Below are 12,886 nucleotides of genomic sequence, written 5' to 3'. Positions count from 1 at the left end.
AAGTAGCTACAAACAACAATAAAAATGCAAATTTTTTTTTTTTAATAGAGAAATAAACTAACGAAATATATTTCCACCCCCAAACTTAATTATAGCATTGTCCCCAATGATAATGAAAGAAATTTTTGAACAATAAGACATGAAAATGGAAGGAAAGAAATATAAAATGAAATAAAGACACATAAAGAAGAGGAAAGAACACACCAATTTGTGTAGGCGAATCTCGGAGTCTGATTTGAAACCAAGGAACTCTGAATTGTGCAGTCTGCATTCTTCTCTGCTTGTTTCTTTTGCACGGCGGTTTGGCACGAGGTAGAGGTATTGGTCTTTTTCTTTCTTCAATATTTCCAAGTGCCCACCTCTTGCTTTCTTTCTCCTTGTCCCTAGCTGAGGATGAATTGGCAAATTGTCTCCACATGCTTCGAGGTATCATTTTCACTTCCCTTATTTGTCCCCTAGGCAGATGTGGTAGACGAAGAGAAAACACAAGATGATGAAGATGAGTACTCGAGAGCAAGGCTAGGTAAGCAATCAGGAAGGGGTTCCAGGCAGTTGGCTCCAGATCGGAAGATTAATACCAAGTGCTGGCTGATTGCTCTCTTTCTCCTTGTCGTAAAACAAAGACAAGGAGAAGGACAGGGAGAAAGCATGATATGAGATACTCTTGCTTTCAACCTTCATGATATGAAATACTTTTGCTTTGGATGGGTTGTTTGCAGAGGTACCCCAAGTAATAAGGAACACTGAGTGACTCGAGAGGGTGTGGTGGAAAGGCATTCTCGGAGATGATGGAAGGTTATGTATGTCTGCCTTGCCATGGAGGGTGCAGGTCGACATTTATAGGAAATAATAACCGGTACTGTTCTTTTACTCTTGTCGGCAACCATTAGATGATGGAATAGTAAACTTCACGTGTTTTCTACTTTACCAGAGATCTTCGACAGATTGCTCGTGATTTCCGTAAGCTGAGTGTGCATGTGATAGATGCTGACACGTCTGGATAAAGCAGATTCCTCTCCGATTTCTAAGCTTGCCTCTTCGAAATCTGAGCTCCGTCGAGTGCAGAGGTTGCATGTGACAAGTGCGAACAAATCCAGAAAAGAAGATTTGCCGTGCTTTCTGAGCAAGCTCAGCTTTTGAGAAAGCTAGCGCCTCTTTGATTTTTTTAGTTGGCCTCTTCGATTTCTGAGCTCGCCTCTTCGATCTCTGAAATCCCATCGCGTGTTACTTTTTATAGAGGTATGCAGGACGTTCAAAGCACACTTGAATTTCTGCCTGTAAAAACTCCCTCTTTGCATTTCTACGATCTTGACTTGTCCGACCTCTTCTTTCTTTAACACCTCTAAAAAATGTCTGGCCCTTCCGACCGTCGTTTTGACTTGAACCTTGGTGAAGAGGCAGCTTCGCCTTCTCCAGACAACATATGGCGCCCATCCTTCATATCCCCTACAGGTCCCCTTACCGTTGGGGATTCGGTGATGAAGAATGATATGACAGCTGCGGTGGTGGCCAGGAACCTTGTCACTCCCAAAGATAATAGACTACTCGCCAAACGGTCTGATGAGTTGGCTGTTAAGGAATCTCTGGCTCTCAGTGTGCAGTGTGCAGGTTCTGTGTCCAACATGGCCCAACGCCTATTTGCCCGAACCCGTCAAGTTGAATCATTGGCGGATGAAGTGATGAGTCTCAAGCAGGAGATTAGAGGGCTTAAGCATGAAAATAAACAATTGCACAGGCTCGCACATAATTATGCTATAAACATGAAGATTGACCAGATGCAGGAATCTGATGGTCAGATTTTACTTGATCATCAGCGGTTTGTGGGTTTGTTCCAACAGCATTTACCTTCGTCTTCTGGGACTGTACCGCGTAATGAAGCTCCAAATGATCAACCTCTGATGCCTCATCCTTCTGAGGCTCCGCCGACTGCTGAAGCTCCGCCGACTGCTGAAACTCCGCCGACTACTGAGACTTCTCTTAAGCAGCCTTTGTGAAGGCTCCCTCTTGTATTTATATGCTTAATGTTCCTTTCGTTTTTATGAATGTAAAACTACCTTGCAAGAAGTTATGGTAGAGATTGCAAAATCATTACCTGCATAAAGGAACACAAGTAGGACTTAAACACAAAAACCAGAAAACAAGAGAAAAACAGAACAAGAACATTTAAAATAATTCAAAATAAAGATGAAAGATAGAAAGCTTGGGTTGCCTCCAAAGAAGCGCTTTCTTTAACGTCTTGCAGCCGGACGATGCCTCCAGTCACACTCCCCTAGGTTCCATGGCATGGAAGTGAACTTCGAATGGAAGGTGATACTTGAAGTGATACGACATTTGGATTAAAAACTTCCCCAATTTGCAGTAAAATCAAATGATGACCCCCAAACTATAATTCTGCAATCAACTCCAAGGGTGGACATAACCCAAATACAAAGAAAAGAAATAATTCAGTTTAGCACACAAGAAAATTGAAAATGATAGAAAAAGGCAATGAATAAAAATATTGGGTTGCCTCCCAATAAGCGCTTGCTTTTACGTCTGCAGCCAGACGGTACCAAGAGTAATCATCCAAAGGGAACTGGTTCTTGGAGAGGTACAACCTCCACATCATGCTCCGCAAAAGACTTGTAATATGGCTTGAGTCTATGCCCATTCACTTTGAACATGTATCCGGTCTTTGCACTTTGGATTTCCACTGCACCATGAGGAAAAATATTTGTTATAACAAATGGACCAACCTATCGAGAACGAAGCTTACCTGGAAATAACCGAAGGTGAGAATTATATAGAAGAACTTTCTGTCCAATGACAAAGCTCTTCCTTAAGATCATCTTGTCATGAAATGCCTTTGATTTCTCCTTGTATATTCGACTAGACTCGTATGCATCATTCCGGATTTCATCTAATTCATTTAATTGAAGCTTCCTTTGCTTTCCGGCAACACTCATGTCCATGTTGTAGGCTTTGATCGCCCAATAAGCTTTGTGCTCTAACTCCACTGGAAGACGGCATGGTTTCCCATAAATTAACCGAAATGGGGACATTCTAATAGGAGTCTTATAGGCAGTCCTATAAGCCCACAATGCATCGTTCAAGCGCATGCTCCAATCCTTCCTACTAGGACTCACAGTTTTCTCCAAAATTTGCTTCACCTCACGATTTGATACTTCTGCTTGACCGCTAGTTTACGGATGATAAGGTGTAGACACCTTATGTGTGACATTGTACTTCCTAAGCAACGCTTCAAATGTTCGATTGCAAAAATGACTCCCTCCATCGCTAATGATTGCTCTAGGTATTCCAAATCTTGCAAAGATGTTACTCTTAATAAAATCTGAAACAACTTTTGAATCATTAGTTTTGGTGGCTTTAGCTTCCACCCATTTAGAAACATAATCCACAGCCAATAAAATATAAAGAAAACCATTTGAAGATGGAAAAGGTCCCATGAAATCAATGCCTCACACATCAAAGATCTCAACAACCAAAATAGGGGTTTGTGGCATTTGATTTCTTGGGCCCAAGTTACCTGTTCGTTGACAACGATCACATGTTGCACAAAACTCGTACGCATCCTTAAACAAACTAGGCCAATAAAAACCATTCTCTAACACCTTCAGGGCTGTCCTCTTTGCTCCAAAATGGCCACCACATGCATAAGAATGACAAAAAGTTAGAATAGATTTAAACTCAGATTCGGGGACACACCTTATAATCAATTGATCAGTGCAATATTTCCACAAATAAGGATCATCCCACTCGTAGTATTTGGCGGTTTTGACAAGCTTATCTTTTTGAGCACGTGTAAAATCATCCGAAATCTTTTTGATGACCTTATAATTGATAATATCTGCATACCAAGGGTCAGTAATCTTTAATGAAAACAGTTGCTCATCTGGAAAACTTTCACGTAAAGGGATGAGATCTTCCTTTGTGTTTGAATGCACAAGTCGGCTAAGATGATCTGCTACAACATTCTCACTCCTTTTTTTATCCTTGATCTCCAAGTCAAACTCTTGAAGCAGAAGTATCCATCAAATGAGTCGTGGTTTTGCATCTTTTTTTGTGAGTAGATACTTCAAAGCTGCATGGTCAGAAAACACAATAACTTTAGTCCCAATCAGATAAGATCTAAATTTTTCTAAAGCAAATACAACAGCTAGAAGTTCCTTCTCTGTTGTTGAATAATTCAACTGTGCATCATTGAGTGTTCGAGATGCATAATAGATGACATGTGGCAATTTGTTGACACGCTGCCCTAGAACTGCACCAACAACATAGTCTGAAGCATCGCACATTAACTTAAAAGGTAAACTCCGATCTGGTGGCATGATTACAGGAGCCGTGGATAACAACTCCTTAAACTTATTGAATGCTACCACACACTCTTCATTCATATCAAATGTTACATCCTTTTGGAGTAAACGACACAAGGGTCTAGAAATTATTGAGAAGTCCTTCATAAACCTACGGTAGAAACCTGCATGTCCAAGAAAAGAACGAATCTCCCTGACAGTAGTAGGGATGGGTAAAGAACTAACAAGTTCTACTTTAGATTTATCAACTTCAATTCCCTTTTCAGATATGATATGCCCTAGAACTAATCCATGCGAAACCATGAAATGGCATTTTTCCCAATTTAACACTAGATTAGTTTCTTGACAACGTTTTAAAACTAGGGACAGATTATGTAGACATGTATCAAAAGAATCACCATAAACTGAAAAATCATCCATGAACACTTCAATTATTTTCTCAATCATATCAGAAAAGATACTTACCATACACCTCTGAAATGTGGCAGGGGCGTTGCACAGTCCAAACGGCATCCTCCGGTATGCAAATGTGCCAAATGGACATGTGAAAGTCGTCTTTTCTTGATCCTCCGGAGCAACTGCAATTTGATTATACCCAGAATAGCCATCAAGAAAACAATAATGAGAATGACCAGTTAGCCTTTCTAACATTTGATCAATGAATGGGAGTGGAAAGTGATCCTTGCGTGTGGTGCTATTTATCTTTCGATAGTCTGTACATACTCTCCAACTATTTTGCACACGTGTAGGCATTAGCTCATTAGCTTCATTCTTAACAACTGTGACTCCAGATCGTTTAGGGATGAGAAACTAGTGTGAGGTGTGAGATTTAGCAACATATTTTCAAGAAAACTCTTCTATGTACGGTGGCAGACAAATATATCTTGAAAGAGAAGTATCGAAATGCAAGAGTTCCAAAATATAATTTTCGAGACTATTGAGAGGTCATATCTTGGTAGGTGCCGCCTAGCTTAGCATCGTGCTCCTTAATTATTTGAGCCGATCGCAATAATCTCTTCTTCGGTAGAGTGTAGCTCTCCTTTGCTCTATAATCGCAAAACAGACATTGAAGCAGATGCTGAAGCAATCAATGTAATAAGAATATTGGAGGAACTGGGCTTACCATATATTTGGGGTTACTTCTGTAAACACGGAAATTCCTGCGATGAACAAGACAAGAACACGTGTACAAAATAATATTTGTATTAATGATTTAGGGGTTACAATCTCTTCTACAAATTTAGCCTCTGATTCTATCTTTGTAATGGGTAGATTTGATGTTGTTGATCCAAAGGGCCGTCGGGGCTTGATCTTGGGATAAACAGTTGTGCGGATTTGTTGACGTCGTTGATCCAAAGGGCCGTCGGGGCTTGATATAGGGATAGGGCTTACCCACTTGCTATCTGAAATAGGATATATGATGCCAACATCAAGAAGTTTGATAACCTCTTTTTTTACGACTTCCATCATGAGTGGGTTTAAACGGCGTTAAGCTTCCCTTGTTGGTTTTGCACCTTCCTCCAACAGAATCCTATGCATGCATGTAGCTGGATTTATACCTTTGATATCTGCAATGCTCCAAGCTATGGCAGTTTTGTGATCCTTCAGTACCCGGATCAGTTTTTCCCCCTCTTCTGCTGTCAGTTGTGACGATATGATGACTGGTAATGTTTCATCCTCTCCAAAAAATGCATACTTCAAATGTTTAGGAATTGGTTTAAGCTCCAATTTGGGTGCCTGAATCACAGAAGGAAGAGTTTTTTCGTTAGAAGTAGGAAGAGAAATAAAATGGGAAGAACACTTACCACGAATTGGTGAAAGAGACTCAAGAGAGGCCACTGTTTGGATTAATTCTTCTTCAATGTGCTCTGAATAATTAAAATTTCCATGTGTAATGCTATGCACTAATGCCTTCTCTAAATTATCTTGTCCCACACCTTCATTAAAACAATCCTGCACAAAATAGTCAAACACATCAATAGACAAACAAGATTCTAATTCACTAGGATACCTCATAGCATTGAAGATTCTGAACTTGACGCTTTCCCCCTCAATTTCCATGGTTAAGGTACCATCGTAGACATCAATCTTCGTCTGTGTTGTTCTAAGGAATGGTCTTCCCAATATAAGAGGAAGTGCAGTAGGCATAAGATCATGTTCCATCTCAAGAACAAAAAAGTCAGCCGGAAAAATGAGCTCATTCACTTGCACAAGTACATCCTCCAATAGGCCTTTGGGATATCTATTTGAACGATCTGCCAACTGGATTACTACCTTTGTTTCCTTCAAGTCTCCAAGGTTCAATGACTCATACACTGAATATGGCATCAGATTGATGGATGCCCCCAAATCACACAATGCTCTCCCAAACTCTTTGCCTCCAATTACACATGGAATGGTAAAGCTACCAGCATCTTTCAACTTCGGTGGCAGCTTTCTCTGCAAAACAGCTGATACTTCCTCGCTTAATGCCACAGTTTCTTGATCATTGAATCTCCTCTTGTTCGTACAAAGCTCTTTAAGGAACTTTGCATACTTGGGCACTTGTTTTATGGCATCTAAAAGAGGTAAGTTCACTTGGACTTTCCGGAAAGTATCCAAGATTTCCTTATCAGTTTGCTCTTTCTTAGACTTCATAAACCTACGAGGAAAAGGAATAGGGACACATGAGTTAAATAAATTTTGAACTTCTTTACTTACCTTATCAGAATCTTTTTTGTTCAATTCTGTATTTTTAGGAGACTTTTCAGTTTCTGTTGAAGCCTCATCTTGCTCAAAAACTTCTTTTCCACTCCTTAAAGTCACAACATTCATCTGCTCCGCATTTGGATTCACCACGGTTTGGCTAGGCAACCTTCCTGGTTGGTGTTGTTGCCCCATCAAACTTGCTAACTGACTCATTTGGCGCTCAAGGTTTTCAATTGCTTTGTCTGTTTTCTGTTGATGAGATTGAGTAGAGTTAGCTAAAGAAGCAATTAAATCGTCAAGAGACTTACTTGGAACTTGTTATTGTTGAGGCTGAAATGGTGCATGCGGTCTTGCTTGAAAGAAGCCAGGCGGACGATTATAGTTGTTGGGAACAGATTGTTGTCCATTGTCTTGATTGTTCCACTTTAAGTGTGGATGATCGCGCCATCCTGTATTATAGTTGTTGGAATAGGGATCATACTTTTGCCTTTGTTGCCCTTGAAATCCTCCTAATGCATTAGCTTGCTCAAGACCACCTTGATCCATTGACGAAGGGCACATGTCTGTGGCATGTCCCATCATTGAACATACACCACACACCTGTTTTGGAGCCACAATAACCTGTTGCACAAGATTAGTCAAGTTAGCTAATTGTAATTCAATACTAGAATTAGCACTTACCTCGTTAACTTTCTTAAAAGGTAGCTCATCTCTCCCTCCAAATTGTCGTGTATTGCCATCAATGTTCTTTAATAATGCCTTAGCATTAGTAGGCGTCTTGTCCATGAATGCTCCGCCACTTGCTGCATCAAGCATTACACGATCAGTACCATACAATCCCTCATAAAAATACTGTATTAAAAGATGCTCTGAAATCTGATGGTTAGGACAAGATGCAACCAAATGTGTGAACCGCTCATAGTAATCTCCAAAGGGTTCTCCATGTTGTTGTCGGATTGCACATATGTCTTTCCTTATGCTTACAACTTTTGTGGCCGGAAAATGCGTGCTTCACCTGGTTCCATGTGTTCATTGATCCCGGAGGTAAATTGTAAAGCCACTCATTTGCCTTAGCTTCTAATGTAAATGGGAATGCCCTCAACTTGACTTGCTCCTCATCCACATTTGCTGGTCTCATTCCTGAGCATACCACGTGAAACTCCATGAGATGCTTGTTGGCATCCTCTGTTGAGAAGCCATGGAACTTAGGCAAGTAGTGAATCATGCCGGACTTAAGCTCAAATCCTCCTTCTGCATTTGGATATATGATGCACAATGGTTGTTGATCCGTATTTGGCATTGCCAACTCCCTCAATGTACGGTTATCAGCCATGCCTTCTTGTGGTTCCTACTCCTCTTCCGAACTTAAATGTGGTGGAGAAGATGGTGGTAAAGACACCGATGCACACTTTTGCTTGATTTTTCTCTGAAGCTTTCGAAATGTTCGTTCAATCTCTGGATCGTAGGAAGCTAGATCAATGCTCTTAGACTTTCGAGTATGCATGTACTACAAAGAGTACCTGAAATAAAAACAAAAACACTAATTGGACAAGAAAAGAAAACAATAGAAAAATAAGTAATTTAGAAATAACAATCCTCGGCGACACGGCGCCAAAATTTGGTAGGCATAAAAAAACACACCACAAAGTAGCACACAAATATCCTATTAATTTTCCTTATTAACACTAAAATTTATCGATTGTAGCATATGAAAATAAGGGTCTTTCCCGCAGAAGATTGTTTTATCAAAATACTTAAAATGTCACAAAAACGGGGTGGCTGTCTCCACTGACCAGCCACCGAACAATAATTATTAGACTAACTTACACTTATCCAAATGCAACGAAATGTTATATACATAAACTAGACACACCAAGCTATGCTCACACAAATATTTGGGATTTTTGGAGTTGATTAGCTATTTAAATTAAATCGGACAAAACAGGACCTCAACAAGTTTTAAATAATACCAATAGATTTTAATTCACAAGTTAAGAAAACGAGTTAGGGGGAATTGTTATCCACCACCAAATAATCATGCAAACATGTTATGTTTCATTCAAATTCCTTTTATTTCCGGATGAAGATGCTCAAGTTGGCTCAATGTTAGAACACAACCTATTACTCTTTCTTACGTAGTATGTTAAGAGAATGGCGTTTTCAACTTAACTTAGTTCCTAACATGCAATCTAGAATGGCGTGTTCATAGATTTAACAAGTAGAAATCATTAAGAATAAAAAGAGTTTGAGTCATCACAAGGCATCGTAAGTGCGTTGTCTTATTTATCCTAGAAATCGGTTCACATGTTAACCACAATTAACAAGTGCTACTCTAGAACTTATGTAGGTCCTCATTCAACAAGGGCAGGTAAACATATATTCATAGCATTAAAATCCTAGATATGCTCACTATGTATGCATCCATAGAAACACATAAAGAATTTATCAATGACATAAGTAGTGAAACAATTTTCATCATTTCATAAAAGTCATTCAAACAAAATATCACAACAAACTTACAATCATATTCGGGGCTTCAAAACAGCCCCTAACTACTAAAAATTAGTTACACATTATTCTCAAATTAAACCAAAAGTAAAACATGGGTTTGAGAAGATAAAACCAAGAAAAGAAGATCTGACATGCTTCTGTGCTTCTGCCCTCACGTCAGTCTCTCTCCCTCTGCGCCCTCTGCTTCTGCTGCGTCTCTGCTCCTGCGCCCTCTGCTTCTTCCTCTCCTTTTTATTTCTTTTTCCGCCCACTTCCCTGCGCCTGCCTTCTCTTTTCTTTCCACTCCCCACTCTTTTTTCTCTTCTATCGCATGCTCTCTTTCTTTTATTATTCTCTATCAGTCCCCTGTCAGTCTCTCTCTTTCCATCCTTTGTGGGATTTTTCTATTATTCTGCCTTCCCACTGCTCTTTCTTTTATTCTTCCACTCAGTCCGTGTCCTCCACTTCTTTATTTTCTGTTTTTCTTTCTCTGCTTGTGCTGTCCGTGTCCCCCACTCCCTGCTTTCTTTTCTTTTATCCGTCCACTTCTTTTTGTCCCGTGTGCCATCCTCTAATTCTTTTATTTGTTTTTTCTATTTTCTTTATTCCATTTTGCTTGAAATTGATCCTAAAACAAAATTAACTGTACATTAACACAAGGTAAGGTAAAATGCCACAATTTTAAAACAAAAACATCACAAAGACTTTAGAAATTGATGGTATAAATGCATGAAATATATGAGTGATCAAATACCCCCTGATAGGATTTTTACTACTTATGTGAATAGGCTTAAATCTCCTATTTTACTTGCAAGAATCACAAGGTTATTGTAGTATAAACGGATTTCGCAAGGTCATCTCCACAGGGATTAATAAATAATTCGAACTAATCAGATTCCATTTAATTATTGTAAAGTAGAAATTGAAGTGATTGATTTTATAACTTAATTAAAATAAAAAACAAATTTAATGAATTAAAATAAACAATTTGCAATATTAGGACTAGAGAGAAGAAAACAGTTCTGAGAAAATCAAATTAAGACAACACTGGGGTTCCACCATCACCTAGCAATCCTATGAATTTTTACCAATTACTTATAATCTAAACATGCCACTTTGAAGGTTAGATTTTCCTAATTCATATTCTACTTGGAACCTCCAACATAGAACGTATATCTAACATGCAACCCGTCCGGACGTTCGGATCAAATCTAAACATGAAAGACTCATTATGCTTTATGAAAATCCTTTGAAAAACCATGCAATCCTTAAGACGTGATATTCATCCTAAGAGAAATTACAATTATTAATCACAAGAAGCCAGCGTCAATTTCAGGGAACCTTCCGACCAAAATTGCATCAAATTACTTTTCTAAAGATCCTAATGGTGATCAGGCATTACGACAATTAGATTGTTTTTATCCTAGTGATTAACAATTCAAAGTACGCATGCAATCAATCATAAGAAATTAAATAAAAATCACATATTCATGCTAAGGCTCAAGGCTTCGCCCTAGCAAAAGAAATTAGTTCCGCATATTCATAATTGAAATCATAGAAAATATTATTAAGAAAAGGATTGAAAACACCTTCAAGCAGAAAATCTTCAAAACCCTAGCACTTCTCTCTGTCTCCAATATTGCATAAAATAAAGCGTCTAAGCAATATATTTGCTAAGCCTCCCACAAACCCTAGCCAACTAAAATTAATAAAAACCCTAAATAAAATTAGCAAAATTTGTCCAAAATCTGAACAGCCACGTTTTTGACCCATAAGCTGATCCAAAACTGGCCCAATATAGCTGGATTTAATGTTTGGAATATTCTGAACACTTTTCTAGAAGGCCATGAACCCATTTGAGGTCATCTTGGGCTCCAAAAACGCAATTTAAGCCCAAAAACGTCATTTTCCAGCACTGCGCACTGCTTCTTTATTTCATCGCCAGAAAATAACCGCTTGGTGCAAAAATCCCAAATTTTGATACGATCAAGCTAAGTGACTCACAAACGTCTTCCAACTAGAATTACTCCAAAATTCGTCCATTTGATCCTGTTTTGCTCCAGAGGAAGTCGGAAGTCCTATATTGAAAATACAATTCAAAGTATCAAAATTCTTCCAATATATTAACCAAAATATACTAAGATTAGGGTAAAATATATAATATAAAATCTACTCATCAAATACCCCCAAACTTATCTTTTTGCTTGTCTTCAAGCAAAACAAGACTCAAACAAAAATAAAAACTTAACAAACTAACTAGCTAAAATTAACTGACAAAAATTTTCACCTTCAAAGTTGCAATCCATAGCAAATTTGAAAAACTAGAACATCTTTTCAAAAGTTCCAACTAATCCCACCACATAGTTTAAGCTATTTAGAATCAATTAGAAAAGAATTCACAAACTTCCTTTGGTGTAAAGTGAACCAACATAGTTAAAGAGACTCGACTAAAACTCTTACCTCTCGTCCTTCTTTATTTCACACATACTAACTTTAAATATAACTATTTGTCTTTTTCTTTTTCTTTTCAATTTTTTTTTTCTCTTTTTTTTTTTTTTTTTTTTCAGTAACAGTAGTGGTCGTGCAATGTCGGTTTACTTAAGCTTTCGATCCAACCCATGCAGCGAGCTTTAGGTCAATGACTCCCAAACCACTAGGGCTTTAGGGCACTAGGTGTAGAACACCCCTAAGGACTTATTAACTCGAGTTGAAAAGGCTACAAAACCAACTAACCACCCTGCCCCATGCCAAAACTCTACCGTTTGACGCGAGAATCACTGCTGATTAGGCATGACTGGCCCAGTTACTAGGCAAAACCTCGGGTGAGACAATTATGACTTTATTCATAATAATAACTGACTTTACTTAAAACAAAAATTAAAAATTAAAAATAAACTTAGACTAAAAGCAAGTGTTTCAATCTCACTCCCCACAAACCATGTTGGTGTGATGTGCAAAGTTCAAAGTATAATTCATGAATTAGTGTCTAAGCAACGATAAATAGCAAAGACTCTAATGTGGGATTAATCTTTACCATGTCCATTTGTTCTAACGTTTAAAATAATATATGGATATTAACTTAAAAATAATGAAAACTTTTAACTGACATAAAAAAAAATTAAAAACCTAAAATTTTACTTTCCCACCCCCAAACTTATTGCACACTTTGTCCTCAAGGTGTGGAAACAAAAAGAAAACTAAAAGTAAAACACAAAAAATCTAGTGGACACTTTTAAAAAAAAACGACAACACTATAAGAAGAAATAAAAAATAATAAAAATAATAATAAAAAATAAAATAAAATAAAATAACAAACAAAACAAAAATCAAAGAGAAAAGAACACCTGGCTTGTATTTGAGCCCAACTCGCAAACAAAAGTCCAATAGGAACATTG

The 12,886-nt window shown here is 38.1% G+C and overlaps 1 protein-coding gene across 1 annotated transcript; it reads right to left on the bottom strand.

The window, feature by feature from the left end:
- Positions 1-2,561: 2,561 nt before the first annotated feature.
- LOC139196770 (uncharacterized) lies at positions 2,562-8,334 on the bottom strand. The gene is made up of 10 exons (XM_070823112.1): positions 7,986-8,334; positions 7,683-7,804; positions 7,356-7,622; positions 5,873-7,250; positions 5,437-5,473; positions 4,779-4,891; positions 4,478-4,597; positions 3,706-3,847; positions 2,756-3,177; positions 2,562-2,692 (listed from the first exon to the last, which is right to left on the bottom strand). The coding sequence occupies exons 1-10, from the start codon at positions 8,332-8,334 to the stop codon at positions 2,562-2,564; spliced, it is 3,081 nt and encodes a 1,026-aa protein (XP_070679213.1).
- Positions 8,335-12,886: the final 4,552 nt, after the last annotated feature.

Source organism: Malus domestica, chromosome 06, assembly GCF_042453785.1.
Source record: "Malus domestica chromosome 06, GDT2T_hap1".
NCBI classification, from domain to species: domain Eukaryota; kingdom Viridiplantae; phylum Streptophyta; class Magnoliopsida; order Rosales; family Rosaceae; genus Malus; species Malus domestica.
This window is presented reverse-complemented; position numbering and strand designations above follow the sequence as displayed.